The sequence below is a fragment of the Eleutherodactylus coqui genome, chromosome 8 (assembly GCF_035609145.1).
Source record: "Eleutherodactylus coqui strain aEleCoq1 chromosome 8, aEleCoq1.hap1, whole genome shotgun sequence".
Lineage (NCBI taxonomy): Eukaryota > Metazoa > Chordata > Amphibia > Anura > Eleutherodactylidae > Eleutherodactylus > Eleutherodactylus coqui.
This window is the reverse complement of record NC_089844.1, coordinates 23,589,266-23,610,557: the sequence shown is the minus strand read 5'-3', so window position 1 is coordinate 23,610,557 and position 21,292 is coordinate 23,589,266. Positions and strand designations below refer to the sequence as shown.

General features: G+C 47.2%; 1 protein-coding gene across 2 annotated transcripts; it reads left to right on the top strand.

Annotated features, from left to right (window-relative positions):
• Positions 1-14,630: 14,630 nt before the first annotated feature.
• LOC136577448 (CD63 antigen-like) lies at positions 14,631-21,015 on the top strand. Of its 2 annotated transcripts, none has more exons than XM_066577341.1 (7): positions 14,631-14,850; positions 15,262-15,450; positions 16,255-16,329; positions 16,777-16,872; positions 18,345-18,494; positions 20,527-20,610; positions 20,709-21,015. In XM_066577341.1, exons 1-7 carry the CDS (start codon positions 14,779-14,781, stop codon positions 20,796-20,798), a joined length of 756 nt encoding a protein of 251 aa, XP_066433438.1. In that variant the 5' UTR covers positions 14,631-14,778; the 3' UTR covers positions 20,799-21,015. The 2 variants fall into 2 exon arrangements, with proteins under 2 accessions (XP_066433438.1, XP_066433439.1); XM_066577342.1 differs by lacking the exon at positions 14,631-14,850 and adding an exon at positions 14,972-15,131 and having other exon boundaries at positions 20,709-21,005.
• The last annotated feature ends 277 nt before the right edge of the window (positions 21,016-21,292 follow it).

The following is a 21,292-nucleotide window of genomic DNA, read 5'->3' as shown; positions in this document are numbered from 1 at the left end:
CATGTCCGTGATGTCAGATTCGCAGGCATGCGCATTGCCCTATCAGCCCATACGCAGTCTCTGCCAGCAGAGCGTATGGGCTGTAACGTGTAAAATGCTGCTGGAGACCCGCGGCTTTCTACGCATACGGCCGTGGGCATGCGCTCTCTATCTGCAGTACGTGATGTTTACATTACTGAGGATCTGTAGCAAACCCTCAGCTGTGAGCAAGACGAGGGCAGGATGGGTTTCCAGTATAGATGAGCGAGTATACTCGCTAAAGGCAATTGCTCAAGCGAGCATTGCCTTTAGCGAGTATCTCCCCCGCTCGAGACTGCAGGTTCGGGTGCCGGCAGCGGGCAGGGAGCTGCAGGGGAGAGCGGGGAACGGAGGGGAGATCTCTCTCTCCCTCTCTCCCCCCCCGCTCCCTCCTGCCGACAGCCGCTACTCACCGCTCCCCCGCGCCGGCACCCGAACCTGCAGTCTCGAGCGGGGGAGATACTCGCTAAAGGCAATGCTCGCTCGAGCAATTGCCTTTAGCGAGTATACTCGCTCATCTCTAGTTTCCAGCCTTTGAATGCAAAAAATAGTGTTTTCGTTCACTGACAACAAAGGGGGTCATTTACAAATAAGTTGCACCAGAATATTGGCGTCAGAATGTCGCAAATTTGTACGACTTTTCTTCCTTCTGCACTCGTCCCGCCACTTTCCTGAAAAGTAGGCAGGCTTACTGGGAGGGGCATGGCCAGCTGGACCGGCAGATTTATGTATAATTTATGCCAGAAACTGGCATAAATTATACCAGGAATGTATGTCTGCGCAGGACGAGGCGCACAATTCTGTCAAGGCGCGCAGAGCTGCCGGGATTCGCTGAATACACGAAGAGGCGTGCGTTGGGCGAAATCAGAACGAATGTCAGGTGACTGAGCGTGGAGTCAACGCAAGAGCTGAGCCCACCCCTTATGTGGCAGGTAACGCCTATACAATAGAGTTGACATTCATCTGCTTAAGGGGCTCTAGGGGACTTTTTCTATTGATGACCTATCCTCAGGTGTCCATTGCCTACCAGCCGATCGCCAGGCCCACTGTCAGTGAGTCAGAAGCAGACAGCGCTGTCTGTATTGCATCGGCCTGGTGCGGTCATACAGGCACAGCTCCCACTCAATTCAATGCAATACCGACCCAGGCCACTGCAATGTTGATAGCGCTATCCACCACCAGCGCTGCCCACACTAAAAGCAGGCTCAGCAATCACCTGACTGGCAGGGATCCAGAGAAACCCGTTTAACCATTTAGATACCACCGCCAGTGCTGATGGTGGCAATTAAATAGGCTAACGAGAACGATATAAAATTAACCCCTTCACGCCTGAGCCATTTTTCATTTTATTGATGTCATTTTTGGTCCACACTGTCAACAAAAATCATACTTTTCATGTTTCCGTTGACATCGCCCTATGAGGACTTGTTTTTTCGTGGAACGCGGTTTATTTTTCACGATTTAATCTACCGAAGAAACCTAAAACAAATATTTAAGTGTGGCGAAACGGCAAGAGAAAGGATTGCGCCATTGTTCTTTGAATTTAGTTTTTTCTTGTTACAGCAATCATGGTGACGTTTACTTTATTCTGAGGGTCAATACAGTTATGGCGATTCCTACAGCTAAACAGACTGATTGCTCTATCTCAGTAGCAGAAGGCGGACACCTCCAATACGCTTTCCTTACTTCAGTCATAGCAGCGGTCCGACGGGACTTAGAGAGATGCGGACAGCGGATTTCTGCTTCTCACATGCTACTCTTTAACTTTGCTATTTGGTTTTACTCTTTATCTCTTACAGGGGCCACAACACAAAATTGAAATCTATGTTCCCAGCCCCCAGGGGCCGTTGCCCCATCCCATCATATAGGCATCCATGCCTTCCTATTCAAGTATGGTATTGTTATTTCAATATAGGACACCAGTATTGAGATACAACGCTGGATCCGGTTTTCTGGCGACACCTTGAATGGTTTTTTATTATACTTTACTATCTATTTTAAATATTAAAAAAAAAACTTTTAAAAAGTTGCTTAGAATTGTTTCATCACTTCTGTATTGCAGTATATCATACATTTTATATTAACCACAGGCAGTGCTTCATAGGCATAAATACAAGGCAGCCCTGGAAGCCTTTGTTAAGTCCAAGGTAACCCATCGGCATGCCACAATCACATCACAGGGAGTCTGATGGTGGGGGCCCCCTCTAGCTAATGGCTTAGATGCTGCGGTCATCATTGACCATATCATGTAAGTGGTGAAAGAAAAGGTCCATTTACACGCAACGATTATTATTCAAAATTCGTTAAAACAATAGCATATGAGCGATAATCATTGCGTGTGAATGCTACCATCGTGCACTTTTCGTCTGAACAATAATTTTTAGGTGAGTTTAAAAACCATCATTCAGACTGTACGCTTTTTTTCCACGGGAGCCAGAGATAACATTGTATTCTCTCTACAGCCTTGGGAGAAAACAGACTGCTGGCTGTGTTCTGCACGGGAGTGGCTGATTACATTGTATTCATTCTGACAGCCCATGCAAGAACAAAGGAGCTGATTGCAGAGCTCAGACTACCTGCTGAGTTCTGTAAGCAGCTCCTGGAGGCTTATTTGTATGCAAATGAAGCTGATAAAGTACTAATGGGCATTTGTGCCCATTAGTACTTTATGCTACGGTAAATGATCGCTAAAGCTGTCAATCTTTCAATCGCTTTAAGGATTGTCTTTGCGTGTAAATGATCCTTTACAGTTTCTGGCATGTTTGGGAAAGACTGAAGTTAGTTTCAAACGGGCGATCGCGGAAAATCTTGTCTTTGTTACCGCAACTTCCGTCCGTCAGCAATGCTTTTTTAAATAATTTAGCATCGCATTGCTGCCGCCCGCAATCAAATTGCGCAATTAAAATGCACTATTTTTATTGCAAAAGTCCATAGGACTTTCTTATATTAAAATTGCATCATAGCGTACGTTTTTTGCGTTGTGATGCGATAAAAAGGAGGCTTAATAGGGAAACATGGGGATAAAAAAAAATAAAAATAAAAAGATAGAGCGTGCCGCGATTTTTTTGTTTTGTCAACATCGCATCCGTGAAAACATCATTGGTTTCATAATCTGCTGACTCTCGCATCACGGGAAAACGTGCGATTTTCGCGCCTGTGTGAAACCACCTTTATATGACATGTAATTTGGACACATCAGATGTAGGCACTGGGGCCCCCTGCTGAGCCAATAAGTAATTGCTTTGGTCTCATTCATTTCAGGGAAGTTTCACCTGATGAAGCCCTTGAAGGTTGGAGAACCTCAGGACCACCCCCACTGTCACCTCCGCTGTCACCTCCGCTGTCACCTTAACAACTATTTTCATCTATTGCTTTAAGGCGTCAGTAAAATGAGGCAACTTTACAGATCACCTTCATTAGAAATATCTTCCCGTTTTGCGCATACAGCATCGTGGTGGAGCTGAAGTGACGGAACACCAAACAATCCCCATGTAGTCTGATCCACAGCCACACAGTCCTGGTGTCTGTTAGGTTAGTGAGAAGCAGAGGACAGATGGGAATGTTACTACAGGGTTTGTTAGTTGCATCCTAGCATGGAGACATATAGCTCCGCAGAGGAGCTGTATACACAAAACGGAAAGATATTTTTAATGAAGGCTAACTGCAGCACTGCTCTGTTCTTCCCTCGTAAATGCACTGAACTAACAGTAAAGGAAACTGTGTTGGGGGAGAAGGCAATTTGGGGTGCTGGGTCCTATATGTGCGGAGTGTTCGCTTCCTGTGTATCTCCTTATTAGAGTCTGGGGGATTTCTAGGTGCGCTGAGCAGATCTGATGGCAGCAGAGTTCAGTAAATGGGACCACTCTCACTCACAGGATTGTCATCATCATCAATGCATCATCTGGACTCATGCAAAGTGGGGTCATTCTCAATCACAGGATTGTCGTCATCATCATCATGTCATCCTGACCCACACAAAGTGCCGAATTCACACCGCCGTGACATTTGGTTCAGTATAAAATGTAAGTTCGGTTTTCTTTTATAAAAATTATTGTAACTTTCCAATAGACTTTGTGTTTCAATTCCTCACAACTTCCAGGATCTCTGCTTGCTGGCAGTGAAAGGACACATTCTTGTTTACTTCCACAGGCTGAAAACCTTTTCTGATATAATACTCTGCATCAAGAAGGACACAAACATCAGAACCGGATATAAATGCAGCCACAGCTTTCCAGGGAACGCGCGGGAACTCGCAAGCCCGAGGAAGAAACCTGCGTAGGTTGGAAAGCTCGCTGTAACATCATGTATTTTTGTTAGCTATTAAAAGGTCTCATATCTACAGGATTACTTGGTTTCTCTCACTGAGAGCAATCACATTATATAAGTAGCTGCATGTATTTATTTACCATGGGTTTTTTTTTTTTTTTGCAGATTTCGATGCAGAATTTGTGCTGGACAATAAAGACGCTAAAAAATAGTGCAAAAAAAAAAACATACACTTTGCGCAAATAATCTGCTGCCGATCCACAATTTTTTTCCGCATCAAGATGCCAACATGTAGAGTCAGCTGCAGATTCCATGATTTCTAATGATGCTTATGGACCTACTGTGGAAACGGCGCCAAAACTGACATAAATCTGCACTGCAACAATTTTTGCGCACAGAATACATGACGTAATTTTCCGCAACATGAGACCCACATTTAACAAAACCACATTGACTTGGCTTCTACTGTAAGATTTTTCGTGCGGCAGGTCCACATGGAAGAAATTTATACGCTGCTGGAAATGATACGTCTTGCCCTATCTTTCAGCCGATATATGCTGGTGGCTGCCATAGACTCCTAAGGGGGAGGGAGTTTAGCAGAGTCCAGGGCTGCAAAAAGCTTACAGATGCCTTTATTTAGGCATTAGAAGTCTACTCCCGCCTCACGCGCTTTCTCTCTGATAACTCTCTCCTCGACCCCCTCCAGTCCGGCTTCCGCCCCCTACACTCGACCGAAACCGCCTTCACATAAGTATCTAACGACCTGAGGACAGCGAAGTTGAGGGGCGACTACTCCCTACTAATCCTCCTTGACCTCTCCGCTGCGTTTGACACTGTTGACCATGACCTCCTGTCAGGGTAAAATTCTCTAAGTACAGCACCAATCAGGCCCACCCCACTTGCCCCGCTGCCGGTGGAAAGAAGAAACACCACACGGAGGTCTGGCATAATTCCTTACACGGGACATGACTGCGCTTCCTTTATTACAGATTACATGAGATCTTATACCCTTTTGTCCCATCACCAGGAATGGGTGATGGGCTCATTGGCTAAAATTCACAGCATAACCATATATGGGAAGTCCGGATTTCCGGCCTGAGACAGTGAAAGTTCAGATGCATAGTTGAACAGTCGTTATCTTAATACTGGCGCCTCCGGGAAAACAGCCAAGTACGCGTCCTTCGTCCGATTCTTCTTTGCTGTGTTTAAAATACATTTTGTTCAAGATACATTTTGTCTTCGCCTTGCAAGGCCTTTGGAATATCTGATGTAAGGCGACATATACGTTTTTTCTCATTTGGAATTGAATAGAACTTGTATACAGGTATAAAGCATAAAAAACATTTGGCAATATATACATATACCCTCACAAACCCCCCTAAAAAACTTAATATGGAGATCAAGCATCAGACCTTGCACTCTTCCTCGGTCGCCTCTCCCTTACGTCAGGGTTCCTCCACTGCCCGTAAGTCCCTACTCCTAAGAGGGGGGGATCCCTACCTCACCTCAGAAGGAGGCCATGGATTCCCTGGGCTTATTTCCGGGCATCCATACCCTCTATCTGTACGAGTTAACACCCCGCAGGGTGTGCCCTCGCCGGAACCTAAGGTCTTCTGCACTATCCCTAGGCAAATGGGAATTCCACTGACAATTCATCTTAGGAGATCAGGACAGGCGCAGTACTAGTACATTTCTCCATTCTTCTGGTAACGTATCTGGTTGGCATTATCGGAACTGGCTCTTCATCTTTTTCAAACAAGGGAAATTTTGGTCACATTATCCAGTCCCTTACTCATACTCTTTTTGATCAAAGGGATAATACACATACAGGAAATTACATACCCCACCTCTTCCTGCTAAAATCATATCCAGGGCCACTCTATATTGGAACGCCATGAATGCAGTGGGCCCTAACTGGTCAGCTAACCCTTGTAAAGTATGCCTGGTGTAGTTTACAAACCTCTGCTGATTGTAATAGATATAATTCATCCAATCTACATTATTATTAACAGTGACAAAAGCAAATAAGGACTCAAAACCTGCTTTAACCTGATCTCTAGAATTAAATTAGTCTGGCACCCCCCTTGGCACTCCTATTGCATCTATGTATACATGTGGATCAAAGTCACCACCTGGAGTGTCAACGTCTCTCTTAGCACGATGCAGTGTTGGATTCTCACCCTCAGTGTAGTCTTATTGATTGTATTAATTTGTTCTGAAACAGGGGCTAGTGTACAGTAGTCAAAGGTGTGTGTTAGAGGAATTGTACCACATTATAGCATGTAAAGGATATGCAGGATCATTAGTTTTTTCAGTGCGAAGTGTGGATCCAAGTGGGCTTTCCTTCGAGCTTGACTGCAGTTGGGGTGGTAAGCAACATCTGGTAAGGACCTTTAAACCGGGTTTCTCTCTCAAACTTTTTCACATAGACCCTGTCACCTGGTTTTAGATTGTGACACTCGTCTGTAGGAACTGGGAGAAAAGCAGAGACTACAGAATGCATTATTGACAATTCCTTGGAGGGACCTGTGACAAAATTAACAAGAGAATCATTCCCCAAACTCTGATACTGTGGCATGTACCCTCCGGAGAAAAGAAAAACTAATGGAAGACACTCAATTCAAGATTTACCCATTTTCTTCATTGCCTTTTGTATCTACTTTCCCACAACTCCACGGATGGTAGGGTGTGTGAAAAACCTGGAATATACCCAAAACAGACATGATGTGTTGCATTATTTCACCTGTGAAGTGTGTACCTTTGTTTGACTCAATCACTTCCGGTGCCCCATATCTGCAGATTACCTCATTCATGAGCTTCCGTGCGGTTACCTGCTTATTTACTTTGGTAACAGAGTAGGTCTCCAACCTGAAAAGAAATCAACAACAACAAGCACATATTCATGCTTCCCAACAAGTAGGAGCTGAGTGTAGCCAATTTGCAATCCCTGAAATGGGTAGAGTGGTCTAGGCAAGTGTTATGTGGCAAATTTACTTCTGCCCTGTTGCTTACGGCAAAGATCATGCAAAATTGGACAAATGATGCAGCAGCTACAGAAAACCAAGGAGCCACCCGTCCTTGCTCAAGCGTCGACATCATTGCTGCTTTGAGAGGTGCGTCTTTCCGTGCATCAGCTGGGCCATCATGGGGCACAGGGACCATGGTAGGCAAGTGCTGTTGACTGTTCGCCATACGCCGTCCCTTTTTAGTCCATTTTTCCTTTTCTTCCTTGCTGGCTTGTAACTGTAAAGTCTTTAGTCTTTGCTTCTCCGGTGTAGGAATTGGTGTGAGCTTTCCACCTTGTCAGGTACAAGTAGGGCCTCCGTGAGACCCTGCACCGTTGCATCATTCTTAATTGGCTGTCCTGCTGTGGTAAAAAACTGTCTGGCCTTCCATGTTGGGCCATAATCATGAGCTATGCCAAATGCATACCGGGAGTCAGTGTAAATGTTTGCCGTCTTACCTGTGGCCACTCTACACGCCTCCGTGAGTGCTTTTAATTCCGCTTCTTGTGCTGAGACATGCGGAGGCAGAGGTTCTGCTTTTACCGTGTCATGTTGTGTTACGACTGCATAACCAGTGTGGAGTCGTCCATCACCCTGGTACCATCTATAAAAAACAACTCAAAATATGCATTGTTAACAAGGGCTTTCAGTAACTTTTTTAAAACTTAAATTTTCTTGTTGCATCACTGCTGGACAATCGGGCTGGTATTCTATTTCAAAAAGATCAGAATCTTGTTGCCAAAAATTTAAAAAATTTAAAAATGGCTTGCAAATAATTAAAAAATTGCTATGCTTCGCTCTATCAGCCTAAAGGACGCTGCCCTCTCCTGGTTATCCTCCTACCTCTCTGACCGCTCTTTCAGCTTCTCCTTTGCTGACTCCATCTCCTCTCCGCTCCCCTCGCTGTTGGGGTCCCCCATGGCTCGGTCCTAGGTCCCCTTCTTTTCTCCATCTACACAGCCCCAATCGGACAAACCATCCACAGATTTGGCCTCCAATACCGTCTCTACGCTGACGACACCCAGTTAAACATCTCTTCCTGCGACATCTCTGCACCATTCCTCCAACTGTCTGTCCACTGTCTCTAACACCATGTCCTCCCTTTTTCTCAGACTTAGGGCTAATGCCCATGGATGGATTATCGCTGCGGAATTCACGGCCAGATGCCCACCACAAATTCCGCAGCAATGACTGTCCATAGACATGCTGTGTTAAAAGATTCTCCCCTGCCCACGGGTGGAAATCAAATGTGATTTTTCTGCTTGCGGGTGAAAATCGCAGCATGTTCTATTTTGTGCGGAAAATCGCATGGCCGGCTTCCATTGCAATCAATGAAGCCGCCTGTCCCACGATATTCCGCACCGTGGGTACTGCGGAAGTATTGCGGGAATTCGCGTCACAACCCAGCACTGTCTTGTCAACCGAAACACCTGCCGCGGATCTGGACGGGTGAGTATAGGGTCTCAGGGGGGAGCCGGGTCTGATTCCGCTGCGATATTTCGCAGTCAGGATCCAACCCAGCTGTGGGCATGAGGCCTAAACCGTCCAAAAACTGACCTCCTTGTCTCTCCCCCCTCAACCAGCTAACTTCCTCCAAACATCTCCACATCAGTGTCTGGCACCAACATAACCCCCAGACAGCAGCCTGCCACCTGCACTTCAGAAATATTGCTAAAATCCAGTTGTTCCTCACCACGGACACGCTAAAGACACTCGTTGTGACCCTCATCAACTACTGCATCTCGCTGCTCATCGGCCTCCCCCACACCAGACTCTCCCGTCTCCAATCCATACTAAATGCGGCAGCTAGACTCCTCTTCCTATCCAGCTGTTTCTCAGATGACTCTGCACTATGCCAGTCACTGCATAGGCTGCCCATCCACTACAGAACTCAATTCAAACTAATCACCCTCACCCATAATGCTCTCCATGGCACCGCGCCACAGTACATTGCTTCCCTCCTGTCCATATACCACCTAGCCCGCGCACTTTGATCCGCTAACACACTCAGACTAAATACCCCTCTAATGTGAACCTCACCTGCTCGCCTACAGGACTTCTCTAGAGCAGCACTGATCCACTGGAATGCTCTACCCCAAAACATCCGGACAATCCCTGACACATGGAACTTCGGACATGCCTTAAAAACCCAACTCTTCAAAGAACCATACCAAACCTCCTGATCTAGTCCCATACCCCCACAACATGCCCCCTGCCCCCCTCCATAGCTTTCCTATCATGTACTTCTCCTGCCCAGAGAAGTAATACCTTCCTAAAAACTGAATACCACGTTATCGTTGCATTGCTGTGTTCCCCCTTCCTCCAGCTCCAGCCCCTGTACCTCCTGTATCACCCCTTTTGTTTCCAAATAATTGAATACCACATGTAATTATCCTACTGTTTGTCCCCCTGTACTTTGAAAGCACTGCGGAATAAGGCGGCGCTATACAAATAAAGATTATTATTAAGATTATTATTATTCAGAGGGTTTATGCTGACCGGCGGATTTCCGGGCTGCGGCGTATTTTTTCGCTCATACGTTGCACCCGACCGTGTGAATGGACGAGAAAATGCTAATTTTGTCCACGACTCAATCGCAGCTTTTTTTTCATTCACACGATTTTATGGCTCGTGCGGGCGACTGTAAAAACGTACATGCTCATGTGAATGAGCCCTTAATCTGAAAACCAGTATTGCCTGTGTCCTACTCTCACAGCTGAGGGTTTGTTACAATTGTATCCAATCCAGACAATCCTATGAGAGGTAAACATCCTGAGCTGCAGACTGCTACACGTTTGGACGTGTTCACATCGGCGTCGGAGGTTCCATCGGAGCTCGCATAGCTGATGTTCGTTAAATTACAAGACGAGCTACGGTAGCTCCGCATGCCAGCACTGTTTTGTCCTGTAAATTGCCAGACAGAAACCAAACAGACGGCATTGTATTCAATCGGGTCTGTCCGTCGGCGTTCGGTTTCATCATAAGATGATCCATTCGGCCAGTGGTTTCCGATTTCCAGCCCCTATAATGGAGCAGTAAAACGGAACCCAAATGCACTGATACATTGTAACAAACTATCAGGACAGGAGAGAAATTTGTGCTGCAACATTTAATAGACTTTGTGTTTTAATTCTTCACCATTTTAAATACCTCTGCTTGCTGTCGTTGAAAGGGAATATCAGCTGTTTCTATCCAGAGGTCCCCTTCTGACCTAACACTTCTCACAGCTGAGGGTTTGCTACATTTGTATCCAGTCGATGAAATAAGACATCCTGAACTCCAGACTGATACCTCCTGCCTGCACTGATACATTGTAACAATCTATTAAAACAGGCGACAGATTTGTACTGCTGAGGTGTTTATTTCACAGAGAATTGTCTGCATTGATCTGTTGTAACAAACCTTCAGCTGTGAAAAGTATGAGGTCTTCAGAAGAATGCTTTGAAACTGGTGAGCTGTGGGCCTCATGCACACGGGCATGCATAGATGCCGTGTAGGAAATTCCGCACGGAATCCGCCCATGCCCGCTGCTGGCGACCCTGTGTACCTGTCAAATGAATCTTCTTCTGTAATGCGGATGTGCCGCCGGCGCTCCAGTGCACATGCGCAGTACAGATTTCCCTGCACCGTCACCTAGGCGATGACGCCGATCATGACACTTCCGCAATGCTCATTGCAGAAGTGCCGCAGCAGGGACGCCGTCCCGTTTAATGGAAACCGTCCCTGTGTATTCGCTCTGAAAATAGAGCGTGTGTGCATGGAGAGAGGAATCTCGACACACATCAATGGACACATTGAGCAGCGGATCGCCCGCGCCTGCTGATAAGTGTGGGATCCGCAATTCAATTTGCCCCATATGCATGAGGCCTTAAAAGTGTTTTTCGGGCATATCCTACTAATGGCTTATCTTCAGGATGGAGGCCATCAATAGTTGATCGCCAGGGACCACCGCTTGGGATCCTCAGTGATCAGCTGATCGTCTGGTCTGCTGTCAGTGCAATGCGCTGGGCATCCTCTTCAGGGTCGGAGGCGGAAGTGCCATAGGGAGCTTCACTTCCTTTGAAATTGATTGGAGCTGAGGCCTCTAATTATACTTCCAGTACTTCCATCTCCGACACTAGGGTCAGACTCAGAAGTGTAATACCCCCGTTTCCCCGAAAATAAGACATACTCTGAAAATAAGACATAACATGATTTTCCAGAATTTTTTAGGATGCAAAATGATTTTTCAGGCTTTTTGAGGATGCTTTAAATATAAGCCCTACTCCAAAATTAAGCCCTGCTAACAGTTAATTAAAAAAGTCAATTTAAATAGTGTCCAGGGAGCTATACATGTAATAAAGTTAAACCTTTTTGAACAAGAATTAATATAAGACACTGTCTTATTTTCGGGGAAACACGGTAGGAAACAGCACTCCCATTGATTTCAACAGGAATGCAGCCCTCTATGAAGTTTCCGCTGCTGACACTGATGATGACAGTGGGCCGGGCGATCAGCTGGTCGCTGGGGATCCCGATCTACAGGTCCTAGGCGATCGATTATTGATGATTAATCCTGTGCATATGTCATCAATACAGTTTGCCTGCAAAAACCCCTTTAAGGAAAAATCAGTTGGACAACTGTCCTTTTATATGACTTATGGGCAGAGGCCGGGTACCCGTCATTCTGCACCCCTCAGGATATGGCACTGATACAGAAGTGCAGTTTAGAGGTCTTGGGCCCGCTACAAACAGAGACCCCCAACTATATCACTACTGAGGTTGTATTTGGCACAGAGACCTTTGGGTCCCCTTAGGCTCTGGGTGCTGCTGTCGTCTCTACCCCCGCCCTTCCTCCTTGGACCTTCTCCTGCACAGGTATGGGGGGCTGCATTGATGAAATCTGCCCCTCCAGCTCTCACAGAGCCTTGAGGAATGTGCAGAATTCAGAGCATCACGCGAGGGAAACGTCTATGAAATCGGCGCAGGTTGTGATTACCAGGAGGGTTACACAACAGTAGACAATGAGCGTGAGCAGCCAAGACACACAGGAGGGAGACGCGGCCCTTATAAGGCCATATGCGGGACACGACAGATTTCCGACAGGAATGTGTTTGGGTTCTTATTTATAAACTTGCAGGAGATTGCTTCATCCTCCTGAGGAGCGGGAGCCAAAGTGCGGCCGAGGCCAAGGCGAAGCAGCGGTCAGATAAGAGGACATCGCTCCAGGCTGCCGTCTTACGGGCAGTGGAGGGTTAATATTACTGCGGATGGATTCCTTGAAGGTCATGTGTTCACACGTGTCATCGCCGCGTATCCGAGAATATGTAATCCTTTTTTGCAAAAACCCTATAGGCATGAGGGAACAGGAACTCTCCATCCCCTAGGACCACCGGACGAATCTGATCATGGCCAGCGACGCTCGAGCGAAGTACAGCCACATTTATGCGTACATAGTTATACTGATGACTGTCCCAGCCTGTAGCGAATAAAGATGCGATCTTACTGCGATTTGCTCGCGGCCAAATTGTGATCACCCGTGTGGAGGCAGCCTGAGATCGGTTTCCCATGTAGTGGCCAACTGTGTAGCCAAGATGCACCGGCGTTGCGTCCAAAAACCACGCAGACAGGTTTGTGTGCAGAGTAGTCAAACTGACTGTTTGAAAATCGATTGTTGATTGATAATAGGCGTGCGGAACCGCAAAATAGCTGCAACGCCGAATCTTTCTGTTAATGCTTCAGAGAGGCTCAGGGCGGCGGGGCGAAAATCGTGTTAATAAAAGTCAACACAAAATGGCATCAATGTGACTTCTTATCTATTTTGGAAGATTTCTGGTCCTGTTCACATACCAACAAGGTGTGAATTTTATCACGTGTGCGCCAAATTCAAAAATTGACAAAAATAGCACAAAATTAGACCAAATTTATTATATATATATCTCACGAACATTAATTACTGCTTGTTGTTGTGTAATTCTGAAGCTCACTAAGTGCGCTCAAGCCTGTGACTGCGGCGTAATCGCCGCGCCGTCCGCCTGTCCTCCCTTGTGCGAAGCAGCAAATGAATGGTGGGAAAAATGTTCTTTATTAAGCTTTAGAACTGGATCCAGACAATAAAGAGCAGCGAGAACGTTGTGTACCGAACATAAAGGGTCACGTATGGAGGGAGCCGCAGCTTATATTACATGGGGTCTGGAGTTAATTATGGCGTCTGCGAGCGCTGGGTAACCAGGAAGGAGCCCCCACATGTCAGCGACTAACAAGTGAACTGCAGGAGTCTACAGGGCAGCAATGAGGACGCCAATATCAGGAGCGTCACCTGTTTGCGCCACAACGTTTGTCCACCAATTAGACATGAGGATGGTTATATACGCACCGATTGGCCATAACATAAAACCACTGACAACTGGAGGACAAATGTTCCTGCTGGTAAAAGGTGTCAGATCACAGGGGCCATCGCAGCTCGCTGCTTAACCACAGACTGGTCAGAGTGCCCATGCGACCCATGCGGCACCAGGATGCACTATGGGAAGAAGAAAAGCCAGCGGGCGCAGTGTGATGGGCAATGCTCTGCTGGGTAGTTGGGTCCTGGCATCATGTGGATGTCCAGATGCGAAAAAGGGAGGGGGAGGCAGTTTAGCGGCGTCCAACGCAGGGAAGTACTTACAGGTGCCTCTATTTAGGCATTAGAAGTCATTCCGAGGGTCTATGCCAAGCGAGGGATTTCCAAGACGCAGCATTTTTTTTCTCTAATATGTCGCACTCAGCCGTCTGTATGGACGGGAAAACGCTAATTAAGCTCGGGACTTGATTGCGTCTTTCCTTCATTCACGTGATTTTTACGTTGCGCGTGGGCGATCATAAAAACGCATACGCTTGTGTGAATGAAGCCTCACATTGTACAAGCACTCCCTTCATGGCAGTGGGATTCCTTAGTGGCAGCGCCCCCTGGCAACAGGATAATGCACCCGACCGCATTGGAGAAATGTTCAGGGACAGGACAGTGCTTACCTCCTGATTCCCGAGTGCAGGCGGGTGGCACATGGCCTAACTTGCCACGACCTCAAGTGGTGGGTCACAAAAAAATCCAACCCTGATGGGTTTTTTTGCAAACTGCGATTCATACTGCGACCCACATTCACGTCAATGGGAGTTTGAGGTCACAGGATAACTCAGTGATTTTTGGTTGCTCAACCCCTATCGTGGCCGTATCCCTAGTCTGAAGGTGCAGTCACACACAACAGTTTGGTTGCACATTGGAAAAAAATGCATGCGGTCTTGCTGTTGATTTTACAGCAACCAAAGCGCCCCGGGTGAATGCCCCCTTACTGGCCGTGGCTGGAGCCTTACCAGAACACAAGGGGTGAACAGTCACCTGGCTAGTTAAACATAGTAAAGACACATGGTCAGCCCTGCTGATCTCCTGAGGAATCTCCCTCTGATGAGTGATCAGCTGAGTGTCAGCTCATAAGACAAGGTGAGATCCGGCAGGGGATCAGCAGCCGCAGAGATGAGGGCAGAGTCTCAGGACAAGCTGCTGTGCCTGAAGGCTGGACTGCTCTGCGTCATCCTCTTCTTCTGGGTGAGAGGACTTGCTGGATGTGTTGGTGATGACCCTTGGGGTCAGCTTACATGTGGATGATGAGGGGTGCACTTACTATTCTACCGTCACAAGGTGTGTCATTGAAAAAAAAGAAAAAGAACTCCAGAATGATACATGTTACCTACACTGATACATTGTAACAAACTATCAGGACTGGGGAGAATTGTGCTGCTGAAGGAGTTTTTTGTAGCCTGGATACTTTATAACAAACCCTCAGCTGTGACAATTAGTAGGCCAGGATGGGTTTTCCGCTTCTCATGGTAAGCAAGAATGTTTCCATTCACTGATAGCAATATTTAAGCTTTAATTACATGCATGTTCTACGTAGCGCAGCCATGGAATCTGTCCAACAGCCGCTCCTGTGTGATGTACTGCTCTTCTCGTCTCTAGGTGAGCGGCGTCATGATGATCTGTGTTGGAATCTCAGTACAGATAAAGTTGTCAGATGTGTCAATAGTTGTTGCTGAGACCTCCTCTGGAGCCCCCGTAGCGCTGACCGTCGTGGGAATGATCATCTTCTTTCTGTCTGGTCTTGGATTTGTGGCTGCATTCAAGGAAGACCAAGTCCTAATGAAAAGTGTATGGTCCCCAATATGTCTGCTGTCTGAAACCTTTGGTGTTGCACTAATCCTGGGTCACATCCTCCAGAGCTGCACTCCCTATTCTGCTGATGCAGTCACTGTTTACATACGTTACTTATCCTGTACTGATCCTGTATTACACTCCAGAGCTGCACTCACTATTCTGCTGGTGGAGTCACTGTGTACATACATTACTTATCCTGTACTGATCCTGGGGTACATCCTGTATTATCCTCCAGAGCTGCACTCACTATTCTGCTGGTGGAGTCACTGTGTACATACATTACTTATCCTGTACTGATCCTGGGGTACATCCTGTATTATCCTCCAGAGCTGCACTCACTATTCTGCTGGTGGAGTCACTGTGTACATGCATTACTTATCCTGTACTGATCCCGAGTTACATCCCGTATTATCCTCCAGAGCTGCACTCACTATTCTGCTGTTTGTCCTTTGAACCTGTCAGTAAGTTTGTGGACAGACACTCCTATAATAACTTGGCTGAGCTTCTAGTCTGTTGAGACTGTTAGTTTTTCCTGCATCAAATGACTGTAAAGAATGTAAATCACCAGATGTTGAACAAGCAGGTAATGCTGGGAGATTTCAGCTCTGAAGCCTACAGCATAGTAACTGCATTAAGTGGGATAGGTAATCACGATTATGAACCCTACAACCCCTCTCCTTCCTTCATTCACAGAACACAGGTGCAGCACAACCTGTAGGGGGCGCACTTCTGCTGTCTTGCCCTTTTATATGCATTTCTGTGGATATTGCTCTCATCATGTGACTTCTCCGCTCTTAGTTCGCAGGGATTATGCTGCTGCTGTTCATCATAGAGATTATAGTCGGGCTGTCGGCCTATTCCTACAGGAACAAGGTGAGATGTGACCCATTGGGGGGCTTTGTTCTCAGCCTGCAGACCCTCCGCTGTAGGTTGGTGTCAGTACTTGGCAAACTTGGGCAGGTGTAAGGCAAACTTGGGCAGGTGTAAGTGAAGGCCCACTCGAGGTTCAGATCGATCGGTCCTCATCCTATTCAGTGGTATCTGTGTCTTGGGATCCGTTCGCATCAAGTTTTTTGGCTCCACCCAGGGATCCTGTCAGGGTGTATGCCTAAACGGGCGCAATGACCGCAGTCACAGCGTGTGCAACTGGGCCCACAGAAGCTTGGGTTGCCACCCAGCCGGTACCAGTATTTACTTTTTACCGGCCCTCCACAGGGCATACAGTAAAGAGCTGGGAGGGCAGGATGGACACTGGTCACGGTGGCCCTTACCACGCTGTGGATATTTGGAGACTCCTTATAACATTCCGTTTTTTTGCAGCTACAACGCAACGTGTTGAACAGATTTCTGAAGGTGCTAAGCAAGTATGGGGTGGAGAAGCAGATCACCCGAGCCGTGGACGGGGTGCAACAGGAGGTAAGTGCGCTCAGCATGATACATGCCCTCTTAGGAGTACTGCTGCCCTCTTATGTCGCACAGGGGTGCTGACCACTTATCTCTGTGGCTCTGGTCCGGCTACTGTAATTCGGCACCCTAACCTCTTCCCCCGGCGTCTGCGCTGCTATAAGACATGCAGGAGCACAGACACTGGGGGAGAGGTCAGCAGTGAGATTCATGCATGATGACGTGGTGTTGATGCCCGGCTGGAGGTGCTCACAGAGGACACTTATTTTTTACCGGCCATTAAGAAAAAAAATTAGTGGCAACGGCCTTTGAAATGACTTACCGGCCGGGTGGCCACCCTAGCCATGCTGCTGGCGTCATGTGACCTGTAACGGGCCCTTCACCTACTATTTCTAATACTGGGTCCTATGTAGCATCGGGGTTTCATCTGCACCTCCTCTGTGCAAAAAGCCTTCGCCCCCTTCTTGCATCACAAAGTACCCCAGATGTGATGACCCTTCAGTGGTCCAGAGCCCACCCTGCAGGGCTCACCCGGTCCGGATCAGCCTCGGCTCCAAGCTTCTGGTTTCAGTAAGATCCCGGTAATGAATGATTAGTTTTGGTTGTTCCCTGTTCTGCCAGATGCAGTGGAGCCGCCGCGTCCCCGCCAGGACCTCGATGCGGTTTCATTCAGTACAAGACAATTGCAGACACGTTACCCTCGTGCCAAACCCATGGAAGCCCCCGGATTTGGTTACAACTCTGGAGGGCGTGAAGTATTCCATAGTCTGCATCAGGGGGGCTGCTTATTACAGGACGCTGCGCACAAAGTACAAAATGTGCAGAATGAACCATTCCGGCCGTCTATAGATAATCTTCATATGACTAAGGGCTCATTCACACGGCACATTTATTACAGAGAGCTGAAAGCCTAGTGACTCATTCAGACACACGTGAAGAAAAGTAGTCTGTATTATGAATCAAAACAGCCCATTAATTGTATGGGGCCACATAAATACGCAGTGAAAACGCCTGACGCATCACTGCGCAGATGCACCTACAATCAGTCGGAGATATATATAAATTTTTTTTTTTTTTTTTTTTTTTTTTTTTGCATGTACGATGTATGCAAATAAAACGCGCACACAAAAACCACAATGTGCAGGAATAGGGTCTCCTGTTCTGCTATGCGAGCAGCAAAAAAATCCCTACATGAAAAGCTCCCACTTATATGAAGGGGTCTGCCTGGCTTGTGTTAGGGTAGATGCAGTAGTGCAGTGCGGTATTGCAGCCCCCACCCTTTCCTTCCGAACCCCATTAAACGTTGTAGTTTTTCGAATGCGTTCTTTTCTTCATTTCAAACTTTGGCGTGTGAATCCAGGCTGCCAATGGCGGCTCACTGTGGGGGGGTCAGGGCTCATACTCCAATGTACAGAGTTGTATGTTTTGCCCCCCATGTTGGTGACTGCCAGGCTTTCCCTTTAAACACTTCTTCTCTCTTGTAGTTCCAGTGCTGCGGAGCCGGGAACTTTACAGACTGGTTTAATATCTCCGCTGGGATCGCTCAAAACTCTGTGCCCAAGAGCTGCTGCAGGATCGTCCAGCCGCAGTGCGGGGAGGACGCCATGGAGCGGCGCGAGCAGCTGTACCAAGAGGTATGCGGGACAGTGATGGGCAAGGATAGGAGTCCGATGGTAAGAGACGTGTAACAGTCGTCCGAGCAGCGGCTAGTGGTGGCTGCCAGCAGAGGCGTAGCCTAAAGTTCATGGACTTTGGCGCAAAAGTTTCTTTGTTTTGACATTAAAATAAAACTGCAAAAGATGCAATCCACGCATTATAAATTCCCATGAAGCTTGACGTTCAGGTCAACATGCCTGCAGTCGGGCTCGGACACATCGGTCTACCCTCCATGGCGTTTACAGTCGCAGCAAAGTGGATGAGCATTTGAAAATCTTGGAATGTTTGCAGCATGAAACCTGCATAATTCACCCCGTCGTGTAAAATCCGCTGCAGCTAATTAAATGTGGGCTTTAGGCAATATTCACACATAGTGGAAATGCTACAGAATCGCTGAGATTTTTTTCAGCATTTGCAGTACAAGCTGTGGAGGAAACGTCTAAAATCTCCTTATGCCCTCAGCTGCAGGGGGGAGGATGGAAGAGCCAGGAGCAGGACCTGAGCTCCCGCCCCCTCTCTGCCTCCTCTCTGCCCCTCTGCACTATTTGCAATGAAAGGAGGTGGGGTGGGGCTAAGTGGGAAGAATTAGCCCCACCCCTGTCCCGCCTCTCCCCATTGCAAATAGTGCAGAGGGGCGGAGAGGGGGCGGGAGCTCAGGGCACTGCTCCTGGCTTTTCCAGCCCCTCCCCCCTGCAGAGAGAGAGAGAGAGAGACGACATATATTGGTTGGGCGTGAAAACCCAGCCGATATACGTTCGTCTGAATCCGCTACACTTCTGACAAACGCTGCAGGTTCTAAATCTATAGGATGCCTATTTGTGCTGCGAACACAAGAGTTAGCCTTTGCAGCTAAACACACAGTATTCTGGTGCTGATCTGGCTACTGCGGATTTACTGCAGGTTCTCCCAAAGTCAGTAACACTCATGCGCCATGTGAAGGAGTCATCTGGGTGTGTTCAGACGGCGGAATCCAACACAGATTTTACAGAGTAGATTCCTCTTCTAAATGGACAAATCCACGTGTGGCATCAATAACGGATGTGGGAAAAATCTGTGTACATCTATAAATACTGGGTTACTACAAATCCTTTCCCCATGTGACGCCCCCATAACTCCCGTTTAATGACCCTCAGATACAGAAATGTAATCTCAATGGAAACAAACTAAAAAAAAATCTTCATTTGGCAAAATTGTCAAACAGTAAATGTCCAGACCGACCAATCACAGCGCTGCTGACGTAAAGTGAACGCTGCGCTGTCATTGGTTTTTACGGGCAACAAGAACGTCCTACTGTTTTGCTAAATGAGACCCAAAAACTTTTTATTCTTCGGTCGTCGTCACTGGGGGGGGGGGGGCGAGACCGAATGGCTGCCAATGAAAACAGGAGAGTGTTGTGTCCCTGACTGTTCACGTCTACCAGTCTGTTAGTGTAGAACGTCATTTACAAACAAAGTTTATTGAAGATTTCCCCAGCGAGCGCACGATTTGTAAGCGCTACTCCAATTTTAAGGGAAGGCATTCCATCTGTAAGCGGCCGTCCACCAATAAGTGTGGAAACAGTGAAGCGTCTGTCAAAGTTTCACAGCGAGTCCTACATGCCCTCCTTACCACCCCCTCCACCATGCAGCATCGCACACTCCATTGAATCAGTCCACCGTGATAACCCCACAACATGTATGGCAGGAATGTGACTACTGGCCCCTCGTGTTCAGAGACAAAGGGGGTCACATCGCCGCCTCTGAGGGAGAAAACCTTTTTGATGTTTGGCAACAATATTTTGAGTTTGTTTCCATTTGTATCATTTCTATATCAGAGTGTCATTAAGCAGGAGTTCTGGGGGTCTCATCGGGAAGACTATTCGCAGTAACCCTGTAGAACGGGATGTGGGGTCCGCTGTGCGAACATATCCTCAAACATGAGTTGCTCAATTATTGGCAGATGTAAGTTGGTGCCGGCTGCGGTTGTACTCTGTATGATGGGAGGGGTGACTTACGGATGTTTGTTGCGCAGGGCTGCGTGCTGAAGATGAAGATATGGATATCCGAACATTATGATGTCATTGGCGCAGTGGGCATTGGGTTGGGGCTCACACAGGTAAGTTCAGCTGTGTATGTTGCCATGTACTGTAGGTCGGTGGCTGATCTCCTACATGACGCTGTACTTTCTCCTGATGTTTGTCGTCTTCTCTCCAGATTCTCGGGATCTTGTTCTCCTGTCTGCTTGTGAAGATCTTGCAGGAGAAGTACGTGCCGGTGCGCGGAGCGAAGGAAGCTGCCCGTTAATAGCACTTGTGTCCTGTAAATATTTGGGGAGGGTGGGGTGCGTCTATATACTGCGGTGGTCTCTCCTCAGCTCATTAATAAACCATTTATCCCAGACAGTCGCAGTCTCCTATTGGGGTAAAGAACTGCGCTAAAGACTGCAGTGAATGGGGGGCAAAAGGAATATAGTGTGTATGGGGGAGGGGTGCAATGATGCACCTCTGTCACAGGGAGCTGTCAATCACTGGGGTTAGGAGACTCCGAAGGGTATATGAAGCACTGGGTCTGCCGGTGAGAACTGTATACACAGCGCTGTTAAAGTATTTACCCCTCACAGATTTTCTTCTGCTAATTTGTCACATTCAGCTGTTTAAGGTCATCCAACTAATTATACAAGGAAACAGAAAAATGCTGCTTTTAGGTGATTGTTCACCTAATCAGAACCGATATCACCAAAGTGATTCTGTTGGTCAATACAATAATACAAAATTTAGAATTTTTCTTTTCCTTTTTGT